This window comes from Camelus ferus, chromosome 1 (assembly GCF_009834535.1).
Source record: "Camelus ferus isolate YT-003-E chromosome 1, BCGSAC_Cfer_1.0, whole genome shotgun sequence".
Lineage (NCBI taxonomy): Eukaryota > Metazoa > Chordata > Mammalia > Artiodactyla > Camelidae > Camelus > Camelus ferus.
In genome coordinates, this window is record NC_045696.1 from 72,134,354 (window position 1) to 72,158,719 (window position 24,366).

Below are 24,366 nucleotides of genomic sequence, written 5' to 3' on the forward strand. Positions count from 1 at the left end.
TGCTTGTCAAAGCCATTCATTTGATCAAGTGAACACAGGCAGATTAGAAACTCTGAGAATAAAAAAGAACTTAAAAAATATATATGATTAAGAATCCACAAGATACTGATAGGGTGAGAAGTTGAAGGGTGCCAAAACTAAAAAAAAAAAAAAAAAAGTTGTAATACTTTTTCTCTTCAAACCAGACTGGAGTTAAAGTTAATATATAGTTTCGGTATTTTAATATGAAAAGTTCTAGGATTTAAACTTTCATTCTCTCCCATCAAAAGACATCTCTAGACTACTGGTTATTTTTTGTGGAAAGAGAATGGATCTGTATGTGGAGATAAAGCTATATACAAGAAATACAAAATATTTGTTCAATTTATAGATGCACTAAACAGTGCAGGGTATGAAATGTTCCGGCAGTCATTATAGTGTACAAAGACAAATATGCACATGTATTTACAACACAGATTAAGGCAAGATAAAAGAAATGGGCAACTCTCACTTCCAAGTAACTGAAACTTAAAACTTTAAATTTTATGGTGAATTTTGTAGCTTAAATTACTCAACATGCAGGAGCATTCTTAAATATGAATAATATGACAAGCAGAAGCATAAGAATTGTGCTAGGAAAGGTAGTTAAGATGTAAAATATATAACAAGGTACAGATCTCTGTCCTGTTATGCTGAATTTTCATCTGAATTTTATTCTCAAAGAAGAAATGGATTTTTTTAACATATATATTGATAGAGATCAAATTAGAGACAGAGCTATGCTAACAAAAATGCACCACTCTTAATCCATGCCTCTGCCCATCTTTTGAATATTTTTTAATTGACTTTCAGCATGCAGAAGAGTTAACGAGGTTCTACTCCTCCTACTCTACCTAAGTTTGCTCAGCTGATTCCTTGCCCTCGACAATGGCTGCAGTGCGATGAACTCATCACTTAAAGCGACTGTGTTGGAGTACATCTATAAGTGGACAGAAAAGGGATGGGACATACAAGTCAGTGAGCTGTATTCATCACTTAAGAGACAGACACAGGACAAGCTTTGTAAAGACATTTATTCCTACAAGAGTAGGAAATATACATGATATACATACATGACTGACGTTAGTAGGGCTGTTGGCTTTGCCATCAAAAGAATTTACTCTTAATACGACACTGTTATTCTGGAGAAAAACAAAGCTCAAAACAAATGCTGACCTGACAACTCTTCTTTTAATAGGATTTTTCTTGCTACTTTTGGTAAAAAATGAAGTAAACAGCTGACAACTTTCTAACAATTTTGTCATTTGAAATCAGAGGTGGCAGTCCAAGGCTGAAATAGTAAAGATTAGTGACTAAAGTAAAGGAATAATGTCACACATGGGATTTGAATGACCATACACTGTTTCAACAAAAACAAAACCAAAATCAAAAACCCCTAGCAGGCTAGAAGATCCCTGAGTGGAAGTGAGATTTCCTCTTTAGATTAGACCACAGTAGAACATCCAGTAAAGTAATTTAAAAGGAATTTAGTGGGGCAGAAAGGGAGCTTATGCTGGCTTTCACACACAGAAAAATGATTGATTTTTAATCAATTCCATTTTTTATCAACTTAACCAATGGTAAAAGAACCATAATATATATAAAGTACTTTTAACTTTTTCTTATCTAAGGGACCACCTTAAGGTATCCAATATTTCCTGTGTAATCCTTTAAAAGAGGCTATAAAAGCAGTAATAAGAACTAATATCACTTTTTCATTACCATTAAGAAATCTCTATGAAAATACTTAAGTTTGCAAATGCTCTGCCTAAAGAAGACTTTCTAAGGAAATGCAAACAAATCTGATTATTTACTTTTATAAAGAATTAAGCTTTTAAAGTGATGTCATTAATATATTTTGGTGAAATATAACTTTACATAGCCAAAAGGGCGAGACAAATATGTTCTCCATAATGGTCTAGAAGAAGTATAATAGACGATGTATTAAAAATGGCATTCTCTTACCATAAATATTTATCTCTGAAGATAAGAAAAAAGATAGGCAAATCTTTCTGATATATATTTAAGTAATATATTGCAGAGTGGAAAAGCTTGTCTATAGGCAGACAGAGTAATCAAGATCATGCAAATTTTTTCAACCCCATGTGGAGATCAGTATCACAGAACAACATGCTCATCGCCCTTAAAATTATGTTCTTACTGAGAACTTAGTACACACGACCCACGATGAGTTTTTATATTCATTATTTCTAACAATCAGGTAAGGCAGTAATTATTATTCTGATTTTACAGAAGTGGAAATTGAGGTTTAGGGAAGTGACTTAACCAAGGACATACATTTTATAAATGGTTAAAACAGTATTTGAATTAAGTCTGTCAGGCTTCAGAGGCCTATGCTGTTCCTACGGTGTTAAAATGTATACTGACTAGGACTGAGTTATCAAAGCAAATAAATGTTAAAGAAATGTTGATATGATCAACTGAAATTAAAACCAATACACCATTTAGAAAGCCTAACTCAAATTACTAAATACCTGGGGAGCATTTATTCTATTTGTAGCATAAACATGCAACTAAACTTCCAAAATTTAAACAAAATTTGCTTGATGTGTAGCAAACATGCAAAAATAAAATAAAACAAAAAAACACAATCCAGGCAGAACCAAATGATTAATAAACTCTGTTTATAAAGGCTGAAATAAAAGTTGATTAGAATATATTTTTGAGGATATATATTCAATGCTATGGCACTGTTAATAGGACAAATTAAGATAGATTTCTAGTTTATGTACAAGTCAAATATACAAAAAAGACATTCAACGAAACAGCTACCATTTCTTGAGCATCTACTCTGTCTGAATATTATTTCATTCAATACTCATTACAAAGGTAATGAAGTAGACATTTTTGTCAAAATTTTACTCATGAGGAAATGGAGACTTAAAGTCACAGAGCTATCCAGTAGTAGAAGTGAATTTTAACTGACAACTACCAGGCCCTAAAGATCATATTCCTAAACACTACATAACATACTGATAATACCTATTATACATTAATATTTATTAGTAAGTGTTTAGTGAGAGAATATTTTAAAAATCCATTCTGTAAAAATTAATTAGGTTAAAAAACTTATTTCATACTTTTGTTGAAAATAACATAACCTGAAGAAGTATTACTCAAATTCTAATATTTCTTTTTGTATGTTTGTTGTTTTTTTAAGGGTAGGGGAAATACTTAATATAGGAATAATTTCCTATCTTCTGATATAAGCAAATTATAATGACAGCTATTCATCATTAAAGACTCCTAGTTAAAAAGCTATTGTATATAAAAAGGTTACCTGTGCCTTTTCAATATTTGTAGGATGGACCTGTTGGTCAAATACTTTCTTCATAATATCAAGAAATAGACATGTAACAACCATGAGAATTATGGCAAACCAAGCTGAACCACTTGACAGGAGCTGAATAAATACAAAGTACATATTCTGGGACCCCAAAAATGGCCTGCAAAGAAAGAAAATGGGCTTAATAAAAGTAGAAACTGAAGACAGATTCTTAAGTCAAGATATCAAGTAAATCCAGTATATCTGAAGGTTACAATTTTAAAAATACACCATGAAAATGTACAAAATTTGGAATCACTGAAATTTAATTAATCAACTAACAAAACAAGACAAGATTTAATTGTTAAAAAATAAAATCCAATTTAATTAGTTTCAATGAAAACTGTAATTTTCACAATTAGGAAAAGGCAAGTAGTTGACTAGATCATTCTTAGTGGTACAATATCAAAAGAATTATGTAAAATACAGACTTGAGAGACGAAAATAAAAGCAATAAAAAGTATGTAACAAAATATTTTCTACTAGGCAACTACAAGCTTGATTACCCAAATTTTAGGCTGAAAAGGTCTTAGAAGTTCTTCTCTACAAATATGTTTTAAAATAAATGCACTCACGAAAAATATTAGTTCTATATACAAGTAGGTATTGTCAGGATACTCTTTTTGGGGTTTTATACATATCACTTCAAAAGAATATAGGGAAATATATAAAGAAATGATGAGGATTAAAAACAAACATTACAAATGCTATGCATAAGAGTATCCTTATATGATCCTAAATGAAAGTTATTAATGTTTAGCCAACCCAAGTTTTTGCCTACCTTTAAGTTTTTGCCTTATACAGGGATCACAGGCACAGCATGTAAATGTAATATAAATTCTTCAACTGAGAGACTTTAGCTGCCCATCACGTACCAATGACTCTTAGAAGAGGTATTAATTTTTAATCTATCAGAGTAGCTGAATATCTGATTTTTACCAATGAAGATGCAGCATACTATTTACTTAAATTGAGAGAGGAGTTAATGCATTCATGAAAATTTAATGGTTCTGTGCAACTTATTTTATTACATACATTAATAATAATTTAAAGGTAATATTGGTAGTGTAAAGAACACTACTGAGTAAATCCCAGCTTTGCTTACTTTTCAACCTTTGTGATCTTGGGATTCAGTTTCCAAATAGAAAAAATGGGGTAATAAGATTATGATGATGAATCAATGTCATATCTTAGGTAAAACACCTAGAATGTAGTAAGTATTAAGTAATTGTTAGTTTCTTTTTCCCTACATATCAGTAAGATCAACTGAAAGAACTATATTTCTTATCACAATAGGGTCTCAAAATTATTCTAAGCAGAATTTGTTCATAATTTATCACAATAAATATTTGTTAGAGTTGAATCAATATAATTAAAATATAATTTAGCCACTCACCAGAGAATCCCTCCATAAAACAAAGAAAATACAAAATAGAATAAAATAGATCCCCAGGTAACAAGATGATTGATCCAGGTCCAAAAATGAGTTTCCAAAGCCATCTAAAACAATAAATTGAAAAATCCTGAATATAAATTAATACATCTTTAACTTCTCAGATAAAACTCAAGAATAAAATGTATTAATTATAAGTGACTAAGGTTCCTATGGCGAAGTCCCTCAGAAGGTAAACATTAATGAAAGGATCCTAGAATGGAATTGAACAATTTCAAGTTTAGGTTAATTTTCTTCTGTGAGGAAGCAGCATTAAAATTTCATCAGTACTTTATTCTCAACTCCATGGCCTAACTCCAATTTGTGTTGTCTTACATTATATATAGAGAAGCAGAATTTCAGAGATGAGTATTGTTGGGTTAACCTTTATTTGACCATAAAAATCAGCTAAGGCTTCTTTCCAAAATACTGAATTTTAAAAAGGATTTTTTGACAGAAACTAAAATGAATTATTAAAATAGCGATTATTCATGACTGAAAAAGGAAAAGGGAAAACTATCTGTGGCTAAAAAAATCAAGAAAATTAACAATTACACAGATACAAAATGATCCCATGCTTCTAATTTCCATACCGTACCTTTACTGTGACTGTAATAACCATGACTGTGAAGACCAAGGTGCCAAATGTCCAGTTTCCAAACATCTAAAACAAAGAATAAACCATTATTGTATTATGTGTTAACATGATGCTAAATTAGATGTGAGGCAAAAAGTCACTTTATTTTCACTAAAAATGACTTGCATCATTTACACCAGTCACATTTGAAATCTGTGACTGCAAAGTTAAAGGATTATGAGAAGAAATACCATAAAGCATTATTATGTAAAATGATTCTTTGGATAATATTATCAGATTAGAAACCCAAAGATAGGTTTGGAATTGTGTGGCAAACATGGTTTTTAGTTAGAATGTTAAAATTGTTAGTAACTGCTTTATTCCTGTCACACAGTAAAAATGATAAACAAAACCCTGATCATTCATAATTATTTTCTGAAACCATTTCTAATCAGAAATCACATAGTAACTTATGGTTAAAAAGAATATGAAAACGAATATATGTATGTTCCTATATGACTGAAGTATTGTGCTGTACACCAGAAATTGACACAACATTGCAAACTGACTATACTTTAATAAAAAGATATATATATATGTATATATATAAAAAGAAATCACAGCAGATCAATTGCCACTGTATTTCTAGACACAGCAAAGACAAAGCACATAAAAAGAGATACATACAAAATCAATACCTGAAAGGAAAGATAATGGCCAGTGGAACTAATCCTCAAGTATTCCATGTAAAAATGAAGTTAATGCCAGTCAGATGCTAGTCCCATGGGCTTTACAGCCAAAACTTACTAAGGTTTACTAAAAGTGCGGTATCTCCAAATGTCAGGATTTTATTTCCACAAATAAGAGCACAATCAGAAGTGTATGTTCATTTACTTTACAAAGTAGTCACAGTCTTTACCGTCGGTTTTAAAAAAAATTTTAAAGACTTTTTTAATTACAGATTTCTAACAATTAGCATTTACTTGACAAATTACTTAACCTCTCGATAGCTCACCTTTTTCGTTTGTAAAATGGGGAAAAATCTTATAGGTACCTATAAGAATCAGGGTATGCAAAAAGGAAAAGGTGCCTGGTATACAATTATCAATCAATAAATAATAGCTACTATCATCAGCAATGAAACATCAATTAATATTCATATATTTGAGAGTATCTGGGGAAGTTTGTCATGAGGAGAACAGAAAGGTTGTATTAACTTTTCTTGCTTTTATCATCTCTAGAAATGACCTGAAAATACTGAAAAACCACCAGAGGTCTCACTCAACTCAGCTCTTAAGAGTGCCAGTCTCTTCTTTCAGGGATATGGGGACAGGTATTTGATGCTGTCAGGGAAACTGCCTGGAAGTGCGAACAACTACACACGTCTATCCCTCAGTTATCTGGTTTTACTGGGTGCAAACTGGAGCTAGTTACATGGTATCTTCCTTAGGCGCAGAGGACAATTTAGGGCTCTTTCTTGCATTCAATGCCCTGGAGGGAGCTGTAGAAAACACATTCACATTGCACCCCCCCGCCTTTTTTCTTTGTATAATTAGCAATGTATTTCAATTGTAATCAGTCAGTGAGGACTCCTTCCATTCTGATTTCCTCTTGAGCTAGCTGGTGATGAAGTAAGTGGCAGAGGGAATTTTGAGAATCTGGCTAAACAGAAGTAAAGTTGGACTCATTACATTGGCTTAGGTTAAGTGGGACCTATTTATGTCACTAACAGTCACTTTCACATATACTTAAGTTTGTATTTACAGTTGTATGGCCCTAAAAAAGGGCCTGCCAAAATGTGTAAGGTTTAGACTTGTGGATGAAAAATACTGCCTGCCATATGGGTAAACAAAGGATTTTGGGGCCATCCTTTGTTTGGGATGCAGTGGGGCAGCCACTGCAGCCACCCCCAACTGTTAGCCTGAGGGAAGCCAGGACGGAGAAAAGCAGGATACTGGCTCGAGACAGTTAAGGTGCATATCAAAGGAATGATCTGCCCAGACTCTTGCACCTTCCCATACAAAGAAAAATGCTAAATTCATTAACTTGATATATCTGATTTTCTTTAATTAATAGTAATCTTTTGATGTTCCAACTACCTGGTTTTTGCTGCAAAACTCCTATATATCCTGGCTTCCCTCACCTCTTCAGAGCAGTCCCTCAGAGCTATCTGAGCAGCTATCTTCTGGGCTTAAGTCCTCAGTTTTGTCCATCAAATAAAACATAACTCTCAACTTTAAGGTTGTGGCGGTTTTTTTAGTCGACAGACTACTAAACCTGGATCTGCCCCTGCTAAGAAGAGACAGATGCTCAAAACACTTTCTATTACAATCTGCCTATTTTCTGGATTACTTCTTCTAACTTATTTTGTTACCTAATTATTTAATAAAGCCAAGCGTGTATTCCAAACTAAAAAAGGATCAATCATTATCCATTTGTAATACTCAATAATAGTAACTGAGCACTGAGTCTATGCCAAGCACCATTCCAGGCCTTGGGGAATAAAGCAGTGATAAAGTAAAGTTCCTGAGCTGACACACAGTAAGCTTACATGCAGAGGAGACAGAAAATAAATAAATCTAAAAATACATACTTTCAGGTAGAGATTAGTGCTATGAAGAAAAATAAATGTAGAGTAAGGGGTCAGGAAGCGATGGAAGGTGAGGGAGATGGGATTTTACTGGAGTGGGCTAGAAAGGCCTACTCAAGTCAGTGATATCTGAACAGACCTGAATGAATGAGGGAGTCAATTACATGACCATGTGAATAAAAAGCATTCAAGCAGAGAAACAGCAAGTGCAGAAGTCATAAGCCAGAAACAAATTGGACTGAAGAAGCAAGAAAACCAGTGTGGCTGGAGTAGAGTGAATAAAAGGGAGGGTGGTAGAAAATGCAGTCCAAGAGGTAGTCCAAGATCTTATTTTTAAAAGATCACCTGGGCTGCTGTATGGACAATGGATAACAGGAAAGGGAAGAACAGAAACAGAAGCAGGAAGGCAGTTACTATGGTCCCAGAAAGAGATGGTGATGATTTGCATGGTGTGGAGGAGGAAAGAAGTAGAAACGCTCGGGATATGAGCGACACTGAAATCAATGTGACTGCACATAGGCTGTGAGAGAAGTGAAATCAAGGATGATTCCTAGACTTCTGCTTGAGTAGTTGGGTAAAAGGTAGTTCCATTTATTAATACAGAAAGAACTGGAAGGGAAATGGGTTGGCAGAAGACACAAAAAAAGTATTTTTTAAGCAATATTAAGCTTGGGATTCATATGAGACCTAGAAGTAGAGAAAGCAGTTACTTGAATCATGGAGAGACTGCCAAAGATGTAAAATTGGAAGTTCAGCATAAAAGCAGTATTTAAACCATGAGAAGGATGAATTCACCTTGTGTACAGACAAAGGAAAGTTGGCACAGCACTGAGCTCTAGGCTACTTACTGCTCTGTGTAGAACAGTGGTTCTCAAGTTGGGTGGGGAGGGGGGGATTTTGCCTCCCAGGGAACAGCTGGCTGGGTCTGAAGACATTTTTGGTTGTCATAAGAAAAGGGAAAAACAATTAAAAATTAGTCACTAGTTCACAGTTCTCTTAATATATTTTGTTCTCCAGCAACTTGTTAAGGAGTGACAGTGAAGGAATGCTTTTTTTAAATGATGCTCTGAAGGTAAAGATCTGCCCATAGGAAAGCAGTTTATAGACACACACACATAAACAGGTACTCAGACATGTCATATACATTCTTACAGTCTTTTCAAATCTCAGAGAAATTTTCTCTGGATTCTTATATTTTACTATGGGAAAGGAAGACTATTAAAAAGATCTGAGAGGATTATACAAAGAATTAATAGTTCTTTCCTAAGTTAAAGAGAAATTAAGAATGAATGACTACTTTAAAAATTCTGTTGAAAATTTATTAGTAGCTATAATATTCATGGTACTGCTAGGCCTTTACACAAAAGACAGGGATAGAATCTTAATTTTTCCTGAACTGTCCTACCCTGTGTGGACCCCAGACTACTGCAACTCTTTCTTCTGCTCTTCCCTCAGTACCACTTGTTTGTACTGACTTCACCTTTACCTCTAAGTCACTCTTCTTCCCAGTACCTCTCTCCCTAATGTTTTCTACTCTAGGTCCTCAATTGTTTGCGGACTTCTTGGGCATACAAGAATAATAACTGGAAAACAGAAAGCATTCAACCTATTCACGTCTGAACAATGGGAAAGGGACTAGATGTCTAAAAAGATTTTTAGTACAGGGAGATGTTAAGAGGGATCTGGAGCAAAAGGTCTGTGGGCTCAACCCTGAAAAATGGTCATAAGAAAGACTTTGGGAAAAAGAGGCAAGAGCACTCTAGAGATGAAAGAGCAATGGCTTGGAACTAGAAAGGAGCACTGCATGTTCTGAGAGAGACCTGAATGAATAAGGGAGTCAGTAAAAGCAGAGTTTCTGGGAGGAGCAGATCAGACAGGATCTTCAATATAATGATTTGACAGTAATAACAAGTAATATGGCTAGCATTTACTACATAAATTTTTTTCCTATATAATATTTCAAATTTACTATCATGGGCACGTTACCTTTAAAATCAGAAAAAAAAAAGTAGTAACTACAAACAAAAGATCTCTTTGACTTCCTTTTCATCTAACGACATCTTTCGCCTTTCTTAACTCTTTCCCCTTCTTTGTTCTGTCCAGTTTTCAGCCCAATTATCTCAGATGGAAATGGGCACGCTCACTCATATGTCTATATATTTGAAAGTCCTTGTACAGGTGGCAATACTGCACGGAAGGACACTTTGCTAATACTTGCTTTTCAAAGAAATTTAGGATCATGGGTAGGCATATGGGCTTTGAAGTCATACAGATCTGAGTTTAAATACTACTCTAGTAATTTACTTACTGTGTTACCTAAGGCAAATTCCTTAACCTCTCTGAGGTTAATTTTCTAATATGTAAAAAGTAACATACTTTCTTCACCCAGATTGTTATAACGAGTTAATAAGCTAATATATGTAATATACCTGGCACAGAGAAAAAATTCAGTAAGTAGTTACTACTTGGGGAAGCACTGTATCCTTCATGCTACACAAACCAGATTCAAATATTTGGCCAACCCAGGCTAAATATGTCCTCAAAAGTGACATGGTAGTAACATGTATGTTCCTGTTTTACATCCTAAATGGATATGCATGGTTAAATCCTCTCTACAATTGAAACCAATTTCCTTCACTGCATTTGAATGTTTTGTTATTATTTTACTTGCTTATTTTCTGTATCTGTCACAAGACTCTAAGCTCCATGACTGTGTTAGTTATTCTCATATATTCAGAGCCTAGCATAGTTCACAGGAATGGTGGTCCTCAATAAATGTTTGTTGAACAGATAAAACTTCATATTCTCCCAACTTCATATCTTGTATCTCTATGTCTACAAATACATTATGGAATATTTAAGTACTGCCAATGGAAAAGGGAAACTAAAGGTGACAAGCATTTCCAGTCCACCACAAACAACTGCTGTCAATCCCTTTCCTCCTAACCCATCTAGCTAAGCCTAGAAAGAGGCCTAGTTCTGCCAAGAGTTCTCTCAACATGAGCAATCCAGTCACGACACAGAAACAATGTACAGTGTGGTACTCTTTCCCAATTTCACGTTTCAGAAAAGTGGCCATTCTAAACAGTAACTTGACATTTTCAGAACTGCTGGTATGCCCTGAAGACTATGGCAACATTTCCTAAGCATACCCAAAAAATAATTCACGCAATTAAAAGCAAAAACCTAACCACTCAGTCCTGGTTTCTCATCTAAAAAGGCCGGGTCATAATCTCTCTCCAACAGTATTATGGTATAGTGAGCGTTAATGGAAATGGGCCATGTAAAGCACTTAGCACAACAGTAAGCACTAAATTAACAGTAGCTATTATTAAAACACAATCCTGAAGTGAACAGCAGGCAGGGGCATGAACATATCCTCTTGTGTGAATTAATCTTTTAACAGCAAAACTGCTTAGGTAACTTGAGTTTCATGTTAAGATTACATTGCATTGCCTTTTTGTTTTAATTTTCATTTGTATGAAATTTTATTAAGAAAAAAGTTCAAACCCTTTTTATACTTGCATTTTAATATCTGCAATTTTATAACTTAAATTGAATTTTACTTTTTATGACAGAAAGGTACAAGAAAAAACCAAACAAAATCAAATTATTAACAAATATTAAAAAAAAAAACACTATATATTTTACCTGGCCATTTCCAAGCAGAGATGTATCTTTCCCAATTAGAAAATAGGATCCAAAAAAGAAAATAAAGGCATGACTGAAACCCAAGAGGGTCCAATAAAGAAATGTTTTAATGCTTAGTTGACGGTTTTTACTAATGTCTCTGCAAATTAAAAAGAGAAAGAGAAACACATTAGGACTTATATTTATTATTTACCTACTAAATAATTATTACAATTTGATAATTAAAAAACAAGATGGATTTTTAAAATTTAAGATTGCTTAGAAATTTTTGCAAAACAAATTCTAATTTACAAACCACTGCTTATATCAGGTATCTGTGTAACAGCTTATAGTTCTCATAATACACTTAAATGTTTTCTCATTTGATGAAGAAATATGATACAGACATTATACTTCAGTTTAATTGTGAAAAATTGACTTATCTATATCATATTCTGTTGTAAACATTCTGGAAAAAGTGTTCGTTTTCTCTTTAATGGTCAACAATTATAAACCATTTGACAACTTCCCTTAGTAAAGCTTTAATTACCAAGACACTGCCTAATATATTTGCTTAATTTTAAGGTATTTTTAAAAATTGGCAATTGTAACATTCTACCTGCAGTCAGAAATGTTACAAACATTTAATACTGGAAAATACTTACCGATAGAGGGTAGGCTTGTTCTGTAATACATGAGGGTCTATATGTTGTTCTAATAGACTATATATCAGAATAGGTAGGGATGTAAAACAAATATTATATAAAGTCAGGTACACGCTGTCATACAGTGTCTAGAAAGAGAAATTGGTAGGAACTTTGAGACTTTAAACTATACATTACTATTATACTTAAGCATTTAATCATAATAAAGAAGCATATTAAAAACATAAAAATACAGTTTTTTTCAATTTACACAAAATCCATTTTAATAATTCCAATTTGTTTCTTATAGAGACACAAAGATAATATTACTAGATTTATATTCTTTGTGGAAATTGAAACATTTTGTTATGTCAAGTGTTTCTAGAATTCTAGTGAATTGGATCTGTATGTCACTGTGATGCAATTCTACACAATTCTCCTACATGCATCTTAGGCTTGTTATTATCCCTTTGATATGCTATACACGTAGTTTTGCTTTCATGGCTTTGTCTTCCCATCTAACCGCTGTACTTCCTTTAATCCATGATCCAGGAAACTTAAAATCATTGGCTCAAATTCTTGATGATAGCTTCCTTTTCTAAACAGTCATACGTGCTACTGCTTGTACTAATGGCTTAGCACTTGGCCTACACTTCATATATTGTTTCTGTTGATTTTGATACTGTCTCTCAAACTATACTATGAACTTGAAAACCTAATCAAAATAGGTTAAGTCTCCTTGTCACATACTCTTACAGCATTCTTTTTTTCACCTAAGTAAGCAAACATTTTACTGGCAATCAATGTCCAAGCAAATATTAGAAATTTAGGGTAACAAGTTTGTAAACAGAGGAGAAAATGGTGATTATGGGTAGAAACAACTCATAAAAAACCTAAAATAATTAAGCTCTTGTCATTTCAATAAATTAACACAAATGTCTCGATCAATTAGATATGTGGAATGTGGTATGTGAAAATGGTGCTCAGTTACTCAGAAGCAGTAGGTCCAAGGATGATTTAGTTACTAACTTAGCTATGAGATCTTGGGCAAGTTACTTAATCTCCATGGATTTCAATCTCCTTTTTTTATGGGACATATGTACAATAAAAGATCCACCATGTGTGCATCACAGCTACTGCTAACTTATCACATAGTTTTCCCTCTGAACCTATAGCTTCAAGAACTCTTTTCAATATAGCTCTCCTGGGGCCTCTAACAATTTTATTTAGTTACCTTCTGAGATAAAACCTATAGGTCACCCCTAGACTCAATCACTAAGGTTCCTTCTAAATCTAAAAAAAATTTTGAGTCAAAAAATAAATAATGAAGTAATCCCCCAATAGTTATCTGGCCTGGCTTCATATGGATTTTTACAGAAATATTACATATCATATGAGTTGAATTCATAAACCATTCAAGAGTTCAAAAAATTCATAAACTATTACGAGTTAACATCCATTTTTAAAAAAAGCATCCAGAATTAAAATATACTTTGGTATTAACATTCACTTTGGAGGGGAGGGTATAGCTCAAGTGGCAGAGTGCATGCTTAGCATGCATGGGATCTTGAGTTCAATCCCTAGTACCTCCTCTAAGAATAAATAAATAAACCTAATTACCTACCCCCACCAAAAAAAAAAAAAAAAAAAAGTAATCTTAAAAAACAAACAAAAAAAGATGCACTTTGAACTGAAAATTAGAGTGAATGAATATAAATATTATACTAATTAAATATACTAATTAGAAAAGTTCTGTTTAGTTATCTGTAGGACTAGGAAAAACGGAAAAAATCCCTTTAAGTATCTATCAAAAACTAAACATACAAACTTTATTCTGAAAGGATAAAAGAAAAGCTTCTATTTACCTACCTGTTGAGAAAACAAACAGTAGAACTGATACAAAAATTGGGGTGTGATAAAGCACACATTCTGAAAAAAAAAAAAAGAATGGAAATAATTAAAATATTTAGGTCAAAAGAGAAATAATTTCTAAAACCGGCTATTAAAGAGTCCAACAATCTCAGCTGACATGTTAAGTAGAAGATCTGCCCATAAGAACTTGTCCATATACAATGGAAAATTAGGATTCCCATTTTACTGAAGAAAAATCTAAAAGTTGTCTAAGCAGCACTGCAAATGTCAGCATGAAAATACTCTTGACTGCTAATACTGCCAAGCAATACCATAATTTTGAGTTTACAATCTGCCAACTGTTTTTCAGTATTTTTCATATCTAGGACAGTAGGTAAGGTTTACTTATACTTTTAGGGCTAAAATTGCTTTAAAATGTAAAAATACAACAAATGGGACTATCAACCATCCTTCCATTCTAACAGACTTATGTCACAGCAAAAGCTATGGTAACAGCTAGAAAAAAATCTGCCATTGGCGTCTATTAGCATCATGCGATCTACCTGTGCCCTTTCATTGGGTTTTAGCTATTATTTAATTACAGGAATATATGCAATATAGGACAAACACTGTGATGTATTTAATGTCTTGGTACTCAGGGGCTTTTTTAACATTGGTTCCACAGAACCCTAAGTTTGACCCAAAGGGTCAAGAGAGAACAGTATTTCAACATAATTGGTTTCCTTGTAAACCTATGGATTTTATTTTATGCATCTAAAATTCCTATACTGAATAGTTTATACGTTTCTATCAGATGACCAAATGGTAATTCATGGCCCCAAAAAGATTAACATCTGCTTGAAATCATCATATTAGAGTTAAAATTAAGACTTACTACTGGCTCAGGACAAAATAACACTGAAGAAATCAAATTAACTGCGTTCTAATTTGCATAGAATAAAACATACCAATTTTAAGTGTGAATTTTGATGTGTTCTGACAAATTTATATACCCATGTAACTACCACCGCAATCAAATTAGAGAACTTCTCTGTCACGCAAAGTTCTCTTACATCCTTTTCCAGTCAATTCTATCACCTGTACCCTTGTCCTCAGGCAACCACTGATTAGCTTTCTGTGAGTACACATTAGATTTATGACAAAATAATAGAAGTATATCCATAGACTGTTATTTTTATTTATAGAAATAATTTTTAAGAATAATTTATACAGTAATAGCATTCCTTAAGTTCAAACCTCAAATACTGTATCAGTAATAGATTCTAAAATATCTCCATAAAACTCACCTTATAAAAAAAATACTGTACAAGAGTAGCTATTCTAATATAGTAAAAATGACCATGAACAAAAAGCAATTTGGAGAGGAATTTAAATCTAGCTATTGCATAGTCACTGTTCCTGGCAGCTTGTCTTCCTTCTTTACCCATGATTCCTGCAATAAAGGGGACAAAAAGGCAAATTCATTCATAACTGGTAAGTGTAATTTTCATGATATCTCTGCAAATATCTTAATTATCTACAGAAGTTAAACCTGAACTTAGGATCACTATGTCCTAAAATACAGCAGACAGATTACCAAAAAGTTGTTCTACTTAAATCAAATATGTAACTAATACAAAGCCACAATAAATACCAAGGATGTAACATCAATTTTCAAAGTATTAGAATAAAATAAAATACAATTAATATGAAAATAAAATTAAAAGTTCAGGATCTAAGGAGAACAACTATTTTTAGATTAACAAGCACAAAGTACTAGTTAATATATTTCTAATGAAGAGAACACTTTTAACAGCTTTAACTTCACTATTTCCAATGAATATAAAAAATACACAAATTGAGTAATTTGCACCAAGCAAAAATGATCATGCTGAACTGTTTTTTGGGTTTTTTTAAATTTATTTTTTTTATTGAAATACAGTTGATATACAATATTGTGTTACTTTCTGGTGTACAGCAAAGTGATTCAGTTATAGATATAAATGCATATTCTTTTCCATTATGCTTTATTACAGGGTATTGAGTATAGTTCCCTGTATGATACAGTAGAACCTTGTTGTTCATCTGTTTTATATAGAGTAGTTTGTATCTGCTAATCCCAAACTCTGAATTTATCTCTCTCCCATCCCCTTTCCCCTTTGGTAACCATAACTTTGTTCTCCAAGTCTGTGAGTTTGTCTCATAAATAAGTTCATTTGTGTCATATTTTAGATTCCACATATGATATCATATGGTATTTGTCTTTTTCTTTCTGGCTTACTTAGTATGATAATCTCTCGATCCATCCATGTCACATCAAATGGTATTATTTCATTCTTTTTATGGCTGAGTAGTATTCCACTGTGCATATGTACCACATATTCTTTATCCACTCACTTGCTGATGGACATTTAGGTTGCTTCTACATCTTGGCTACTGTAAATAGTGCTGCTATGAACACTCGGGTGTACGTATCTTTTTTGAATTACAGTTTTCTCTGGATATATGGCCAGGAGTGGAACTGCTGCATCATATGGTAGGTCTATTTTTAATTTTTTAAGGATACTGTTCTCCATAGTGGCTGCACCAAATTACATTCTCATCAACAGTGTAGGGGAGAGTTCCCTTTTCTCCACCTCTCTATTTGTTATTTGTAGACTTTTTAATGATGGCCATTCTGACCAGTGTGAGGTGGTACCTCACTACAGTTTTGATTTGCATTTCTCTAATAATTACATGCTTAACTTTTAAAACTTTTATGCATAAGTCAAAGTGTACCTTTTTAAAAAGAAAAATGTACAATATTTCAGATCAGCACATAATTTTATCTGATAAACATGCATACTTTTTTTTAGGTTACAATAATCCTTTAGGTTTCAAAAGAATTACTACCACGTTTGGTTATTCAATGTAGAAGAAGCTTTGATAAAATCATTTTTTCAAAATTAAAAATTTTAACTTTTGTCGTAAAAAGATCAAAATGTTCCAAAATGTAAAGACAACCACCTATAGTCACAACTCCTAGAGAAAAATCACTATTTCTGATCTACATCCTTTTAGAATTTTTTCTTCTGCATATTTCATGTGTGTATATCTAATACATATACAAACAAGTGCATAAACGTGGGATTATTTGTTCTGTAATCTGCTTTTGTCACTACATTATTGACATTGTTTATATCATAATCATTTATCTTCTTAAAAGAAATTCTTAGATGCATAATTGCTAGATCAATAGGTATACACCTAAAAATGTTATACATAATAACACAGGGTGTACCAATTTACATTCCCACTAACAACATACACGAGCACTTGCTAATCTATACTTTTGCAAATTCCAGGCTTTATCAATCTTTGTAATTTTTGCCAATCTCACAGGCAATTTTAACTTACATTCTTTTGATTACTAGTGAGACTGAACACTTTTTTCATGCATTTAGTATTCACTTTAGATTTTTCCTTTTTGTGACAATTGATGGTTCACATCGTTCAACATATCTCTACTTGGGTGTTTTTCTTATTCTTCTGAATTTGATAAGACCTCACATATTAAGGAATATTAAGACTTTGTCATCTATTTTGCAAATATTCTTTCCTGGTTTGTCTTCACAATTTGTTTATGTGGAGTGTTTACTTCTGCCACACATACTGATCTTTTCCTTTTTAGTTCCTTGTTTTGTCTGGTTTTGTACTTAAAGGATCCTTCCACATCTCAAATAACAGGATTATTTATTAAAATTTCCTATCACCTTTTATTATTGCTAAAAATTATTTAAATCTTTAATCCATCTGGAATTGGTTTTGCTATAAGCAATCTAAAAGAACTCACTTCTTTCTTTTCCAAATAATTAACTAGTTATATCAGTATTTTTTAAATCAAATAATTTGTTTCCCTATTTATTTGAAACATCTCCTTTGTTATATCTAAATTTCCAGATGTTTGAATCGATTCTATTCACTAGTCTGGCTGTTACCATATTAGAATCAAACAGTTATAAATACTGTAGATTTCTGTGGTCTAACAAATGGTATACGGAAGTTATCAAATTGTTATGAAGATCTAAGGGAAAACAACAGTATACATAGTGGAAAGATAATGCAGTTTTCAAAATGAAGAGTTAATTATCCCAAAGAGGAAGAAGCTAATTTGAGAGATACACTAGAAATATTAGACCTGATAACCACCTATCACAGGATAAAAGCAATTCCAGGGTGAGGACTATTTTCTTTTCTAATTCTGAAATTTTATCCTTCAACAAAATCTCATACTTTTCTCTTTTGCTTCTGTATTTGTATAATAAAATTAGTGGGGCAGAAAGGTCAGAATATGGTTTAAATATGAAATGACTGATAATTCAAATATAATAAAGTCATATTAGTATTCTGCATCCAATGAAAACTTTAGGCAAAAATAGTATAGAAATCAGAATAAAGGTTACTAAATTAGAAAATTATTAAAAAATTTAATTTTTATATTATAGTTTGTTGTAATTTCCTGTCTCTAAAACCATCTTTCAAATAAGTTTCAGAATCTTCAGACTGACAAATAAATAATAACAATGTCTAAAACAGGAATTTAAAATCATAAGGGCAATTATGTAAATCACAAACTCAGAGTTTAAAAATGATTTTAAAAAAGCATGAATATACAAAATGGCATGTAAAAATAACGTCATTTCATTAGGAAGGAGAATTACCAAAGATAAAATTTACTAATGTGGTATTTATTTTCTTGAAAATTTGGAATTAAAATACCCTAAATATTCGGCTTAATTATAATAGTTTTCTGATGGGGATACAATGAGATATATTACTCTGTTGCACTTAGTTTTCATTTGTATATTTGATAATTGTGCTTTAGTCTACAAAAGGAAAATTCAAAATCACCAATTATACCAACTTTAAAAGTTCAGAAAAAAAATCAATCACCTATGCCAACATGTGCTTCTTGTATCATGCTTACATCATTAGCACCATCACCAACAGCCAGTGTTATAGGTTTCTCAGGTGAGATTTTTATCAGTCTTATTACCTGAAAGACATACAATTAATTAGTTACAATAAAATTTCAATTTTCTTATATTTATATAAGAAATAAATGTCAGTTATCTGAAATGACTCTGTTGTAAGAAGAGTAGAAATAAAAAAAATTAATTTTGTTATATAATAATATGCACTGGGGTTCATTTTTTGAGGGGTGTCTCCATTAAGTATTAGGAATGTCTTTTAGAAATGACACAGCAAAACAGAGTACTATTTTTGGATTTTATGATGAGAAGCAAGAATCTTTTAAATACAGTTCCATTTATAAAAAGCTTAATAATAATTAAGTTTGTAAAAAGATAATTATACTTAATTGAACTTTGTCAGGCAAAATTTTTTCTTTCCCAAGAAAATATTCTTTTCATTTGACACAGAGGAAAGATAATTATTTTCCCTTAAAATAAAATTTTTTTTAATTGAAAAAGCAATCAAGATTAAATTCAATAAAATCAAAAGAAAGGTTTCTTTGGAATACTTGAATGTACTTTTATAAAGAACCTAGGCATTTGCTCTGTTTGGTCACTAGTTTTAGTCTCTATAAATTGGGGTACATGGATTATAATAATTAAAATATAGACATTGTAACAAAATTCCATGAAGCTAAAAACAACTAATGCATAATTTATTAGATCTATATGAGAAACAATCAGTGTTCCAACATGCATTTCAAAGGACATCCTTGCGTAGAATACAGTTATAAAGTTATCTGTATAGGCGTCTAATTGAATCATAGTTAGATGAAATTAAAATATTTTCTATATGCAGCTTCATATCACAAGTTAACTGGCTTTACAACTTTTTACTGAAGCTCTACTTATCACTTAATAGCCATTTTTAACAAAGAATTATCACTTCATGAGAATGCAAGAATAAGTAAAGATCAACAGAACCACCTGAAGATGCAGAAGAACTTAAGTCTTACAGGCTCCCTCACTAGTTAAGTAACTAACTTGCAAAACTTTGGTTATCACAATTCAATTTTGTGTCTCAGGAAAATCACTGCTACCCATCACATGGACATTTTTAGCCACAGTGACTTATTTCTAGGTCATTATGAATAGTTGAAACTTCAATATTCACTCTGAAATTTCCAAAGGCCTAATGTACAAGGGTTAAAATTCGTAATATGAATTACTGCCTTCGAGTCAGATTCATATATTGCATACCACCAAATGGAATCAGATAAGGCATTAACCTTAAAGAATACTTTTAGATCTAAATATCTTTATGGGACTTTTTATAGCATAAACATACCTTTGCTTTCTGCAGTGGTGCCATACGACAGCACAGTACAGCTGAACAGTTTCTGCAAACTTCCATGAATAGTTTTTCATGCTCCCTGAGTGCAAGAGACAGACTGGTCCCATCTACCACCAGACCATGCTGAATCACATGATCCTCTGTAATTCTAAAAAGGAAAATAATTATATTTTCTATAAGATACTTTGAAGCCATATTATTTACACTCATTTAGTAAACAAAAGATTCTTACTGAAAGATGGACCATTCATTCACTCACAGACTTCACTGTTACAAAACTAGTATCTCAAGGAAGAACTAAGTTGTATTACCTGAAAGTTAAGATTAAGCAGAACTGAGACTAGTATGATGAGTAAAACAGATGATAATCAATTTTGCAATGAACTGGTATTTAGATAGTTATGAAATATGGAAAAACACCTCACAGTTCTAGCACCTACTAGGTAGCAACTGCTCATCTCTGTAGCTTCATGTCTCAATACTTCCCACACCTGTTCCCATCTATCCATTCTCTAGTTATACTTAACTACTATCAAGTCATCAAATGAGTCTTTTTCTCAGCTCTGGGAATTTGCATACACTGTTCCCTTTGCTTCTTGGTGTTACTCTCTGACCAGTTCACATTTCATCTCAGGAGACAACAGTCATGAATTCTTCCACAGAGGTAGAGCTTAGCTGTGTAGGCTAAGCTTCCTTCTTCTATCCACTGACAGCCCTCTGTTCTTGCCTCAGTTGTGAGAAGTCTATACAATATATTTACTTCTATTTTTCCTACACACTGTAAGTATTCTGAGAGTAAACAATACATTTCATATGACTCCGTTCTGAATGCCTAGATAGGTGACAATTAATAATGCTTGTGGAGGAATGGATATACATACTAAGCTTTCAAAGGTAAGGAATTCTTTCCTCTACCCAAGATTTTTAGACTAGATAACTTCCTGAAAAGTCTGTAAATAAGAATCCAATTGACTTACGTGTATAACTCAGAAAACACATTCCACCAAAAAGATGGTATCTCTAAAATATAATATAAATTTCACATAGCAAGCCTAAAATTCATTTTAAGATACAACCCTCAATTTATAATACAGCTTTTGCACAAAAAGAGAAATGAACAATATCCATGATCTTAACACTCACTAAAAGCACACATACAGAAGATTAAAAAAAATTCTAAAATATGTAAATATACATAAAATAGATATACAAGTTTATACTGTATAGCATAGGAATTATATTCAATATCTTTTAGTAACTTATGGTGAAAAAGAATATGAAAATGAATATATGTATGTTTCTTTTTTTTATATGTATGTTTCTATATGACCGAAGTACTGTGCTGTACACCAGAAATGGACACATTGTAAACTGACTACACTTCAATTAAAAAATATACATAAATAATAATTATCTTTAGATGGCTGTATTATATCATTAAGCATCATATCTTCTTTATAACTGTCAGTATTTTTAAATGAACATTATTTTTATAATCAGGAATAGTATTTTAAAAGGCACATATAAAGTAAATAATTCTCAGCAATTAATGCCTATGTTTTAGGGAGTTCCTGACATTATCATACTTAAAATTTTAAGTAGCCACAACAGTGATGACACTGCTCCAAAACTGTAGTATAATAATCTAGATAAATCACCTTTATGAACTCAAGCAAATACTCCTCAGAGTTGTAATGTCTCTTTAAGACATTCTTCAAATAAGTTTTTCTTTGATGAAATCCAGAGTTTAACACCACATCAATGCCAGCATAATAAATGTAAATAAAGCTCTGAATGTACATTGAGAACTCTGGTATTGTCTTTTTGGGTTTTTTTCTGCGTTAATGTCATAAGACTGCAAAGACAGGAACCTACAGGACATCTAAGGTGCCTACATACAAGCAACCCTGATGCTTACATTGAAGCACTCCTAATTTACTGTGAAAAATTAGACTCTGTTAAATGGGGGGCTCCTAGATAAGACTGCTCTCCCTATAAAAAGAAGATTCAGAGAAAAAGAGAATTAAGATAATAAATGCTTATGAAATTTTCTTTGAACAGTAAAATGCAGATTAATTTCCCAGTTCGGCCATGTGAACTGTATCAGGGGTTGGCACATGTTTTCAGTAAAGTGTCAGAAGTAAATATTTCAAGTTTTGAGAGCTAAGAGGCTAAAATTGAGGGTATTAGGTAGGCACTTACACTACAAAAGAGGAAACAAACTTTTTCAAGTAAAAAATATAGTAAGAATAAGTATAAGTTTTTAAAATAATAGAAATCTACTAATGAAAACAGAAATCTTTTTTATGTAGAGGGAAGAACATTTTGATTAACTGGGGTTTAAAGTTAATTTCTCTTCCTTATCATCAAAATCAATTGCAAATGACCATCTGTTAATGCTGATCTGTAATGAGACTTTATATTTCATTTTTGATTGTCTTTCAAAGAGGTAGCATATTAAAGCATATTATCACTGAATAATAAACAAAATGCTTTGCCATCTAATTTGATAATAAAATAATCAACACTCCACTGTGCCTTAAGAACATGACATTAAAAGTCCATTTTTCTTTTCATGCTTGCACATGATAAGTAAATACTGGTAATAAAAATATCCTAAAATGTCAGTCATATGGCAATATGTGTGGCACTCAAAACAAGTTATAACTGTGTCGCTGTAATTTGTAATGTATCAAGCAGCAGTGAGAAATAATAAAAGTGTTCATAAGGTCTCTGTTGCAATTACTCAACTGTGCTGTTATAGTGCAAAAGCCTTCCCTGATGATATATAAACAAATGTGGCTTTGTTCCAATAAAATTTTGTTTACAGGCATTGAACTTTGAATTTCATATAAATTTCACATCACAAAATATTACTCTTCTTTGAATTCTTTTTCATTCATCAAAAAGTGTAAAAATTATTTTAAGCTCATAGGCTGTAAACAAAGGGCAGTGGGCCATATTTGGGACCATGGGCCATAGCTTGCCGCCCCCTGAACTCCATGATCTGGATAATTATTCTTACCTTCTGGCAAGCTGTCTCAATTGTTCAGCACATTCACTGTCTGATTTCTGGTTTATAAGTTCAAGGATGTTCATGGTTCTGTGAAAATGTCCACATGATAAACTCACACTAACAGCTGTCTCATGTTTATCTCCAGTAAGTACCCATACTTTGATACCAGCCATTCTCAATGCTTCAATCGTTTCTCGAACTTTATCTTGTAGTCTGAAAATAAACAAAATTAGTAGTAGAGAATACTTTTTTGACTGCATTTTAAGTATAAAGCACATAGTACAAGTAAGTAAGGAGTTCTGGACTCCTTAACTTGGGAATATTATAGTACAATAATATAACTGAAAATTTTTTTCCCCATTAGGGAAGAAATAGGAATAACCAGATTGGTGATTGACTAACATAAAATGTACAACTTCAGATTTTAAGAGTGTATCTTCAAAGTTGATTTTTATAGAACCAACTAACTATATAGTCTTTACAAACTCTTATTTTAGTAGAAAGTCTTAAGTTTCAAATTAGAAGATTTCTCTTTTTTTTTTTTTTCTGATAAGAAAATCTCTCATCTCAGTAGTTCAAAAATCAGACCATGGACAATAAAGAACTATAAAACCTCAGTTGAGTCAGAAACCTCATGAGGACAACTGAAAAGTTGTCCTAGATTTTGTAAAATGCAAGCACCCTTAGATCCAGGGGATAGAGAAAAATATAACAATAGGCTTAATTTGTAGAATTCAATTTAGTTCAAGAAACTATGAAACACACATTGGGAGTGATGCTGGGGAACAAAGGCAAAGAATAAACAGACCTCAAGAAATTCACAGGCTAACAGAGGAAAAAAGTCTTTAAATAAATAATTATACTGTTAAAAGGACAAGAACAGAACTACTTACAACACAGACTTAACAATGAAGAGAATTTTTAATCTATTATGGGCTAGGAAAGGTCTTCCTGAA

The 24,366-nt window shown here is 32.3% G+C and overlaps 1 protein-coding gene across 7 annotated transcripts in view; it reads right to left on the bottom strand.

Moving 5' to 3' along the window:
* The window catches only part of ATP11B (ATPase phospholipid transporting 11B (putative)), a 103,408-nt gene that overhangs the window by 17,478 nt on the left and 61,564 nt on the right, over positions 1–24,366 (bottom strand). For 3 of the 7 annotated variants that reach the window (XM_032483627.1, XM_032483644.1, XM_032483638.1), the window contains exons 19-29: positions 23,420–23,623; positions 20,389–20,542; positions 19,021–19,123; positions 15,396–15,541; positions 14,107–14,166; positions 12,259–12,386; positions 11,615–11,753; positions 5,395–5,460; positions 4,761–4,864; positions 3,320–3,485; positions 873–958 (exon numbers count right to left, since the gene is read on the bottom strand). In XM_032483627.1, the coding sequence (XP_032339518.1) occupies positions 873–958; positions 3,320–3,485; positions 4,761–4,864; positions 5,395–5,460; positions 11,615–11,753; positions 12,259–12,386; positions 14,107–14,166; positions 15,396–15,541; positions 19,021–19,123; positions 20,389–20,542; positions 23,420–23,623 (1,356 nt within the window). Of the gene's footprint in view, positions 1–872; positions 959–3,319; positions 3,486–4,760; positions 4,865–5,394; positions 5,461–8,811; positions 8,889–11,614; positions 11,754–12,258; positions 12,387–14,106; positions 14,167–15,395; positions 15,542–19,020; positions 19,124–20,388; positions 20,543–23,419; positions 23,624–24,366 lie in introns of those variants that run through there. The other 4 variants (XM_032483625.1, XM_032483660.1, XM_032483649.1 and 1 more) reach the window with 2 other exon arrangements.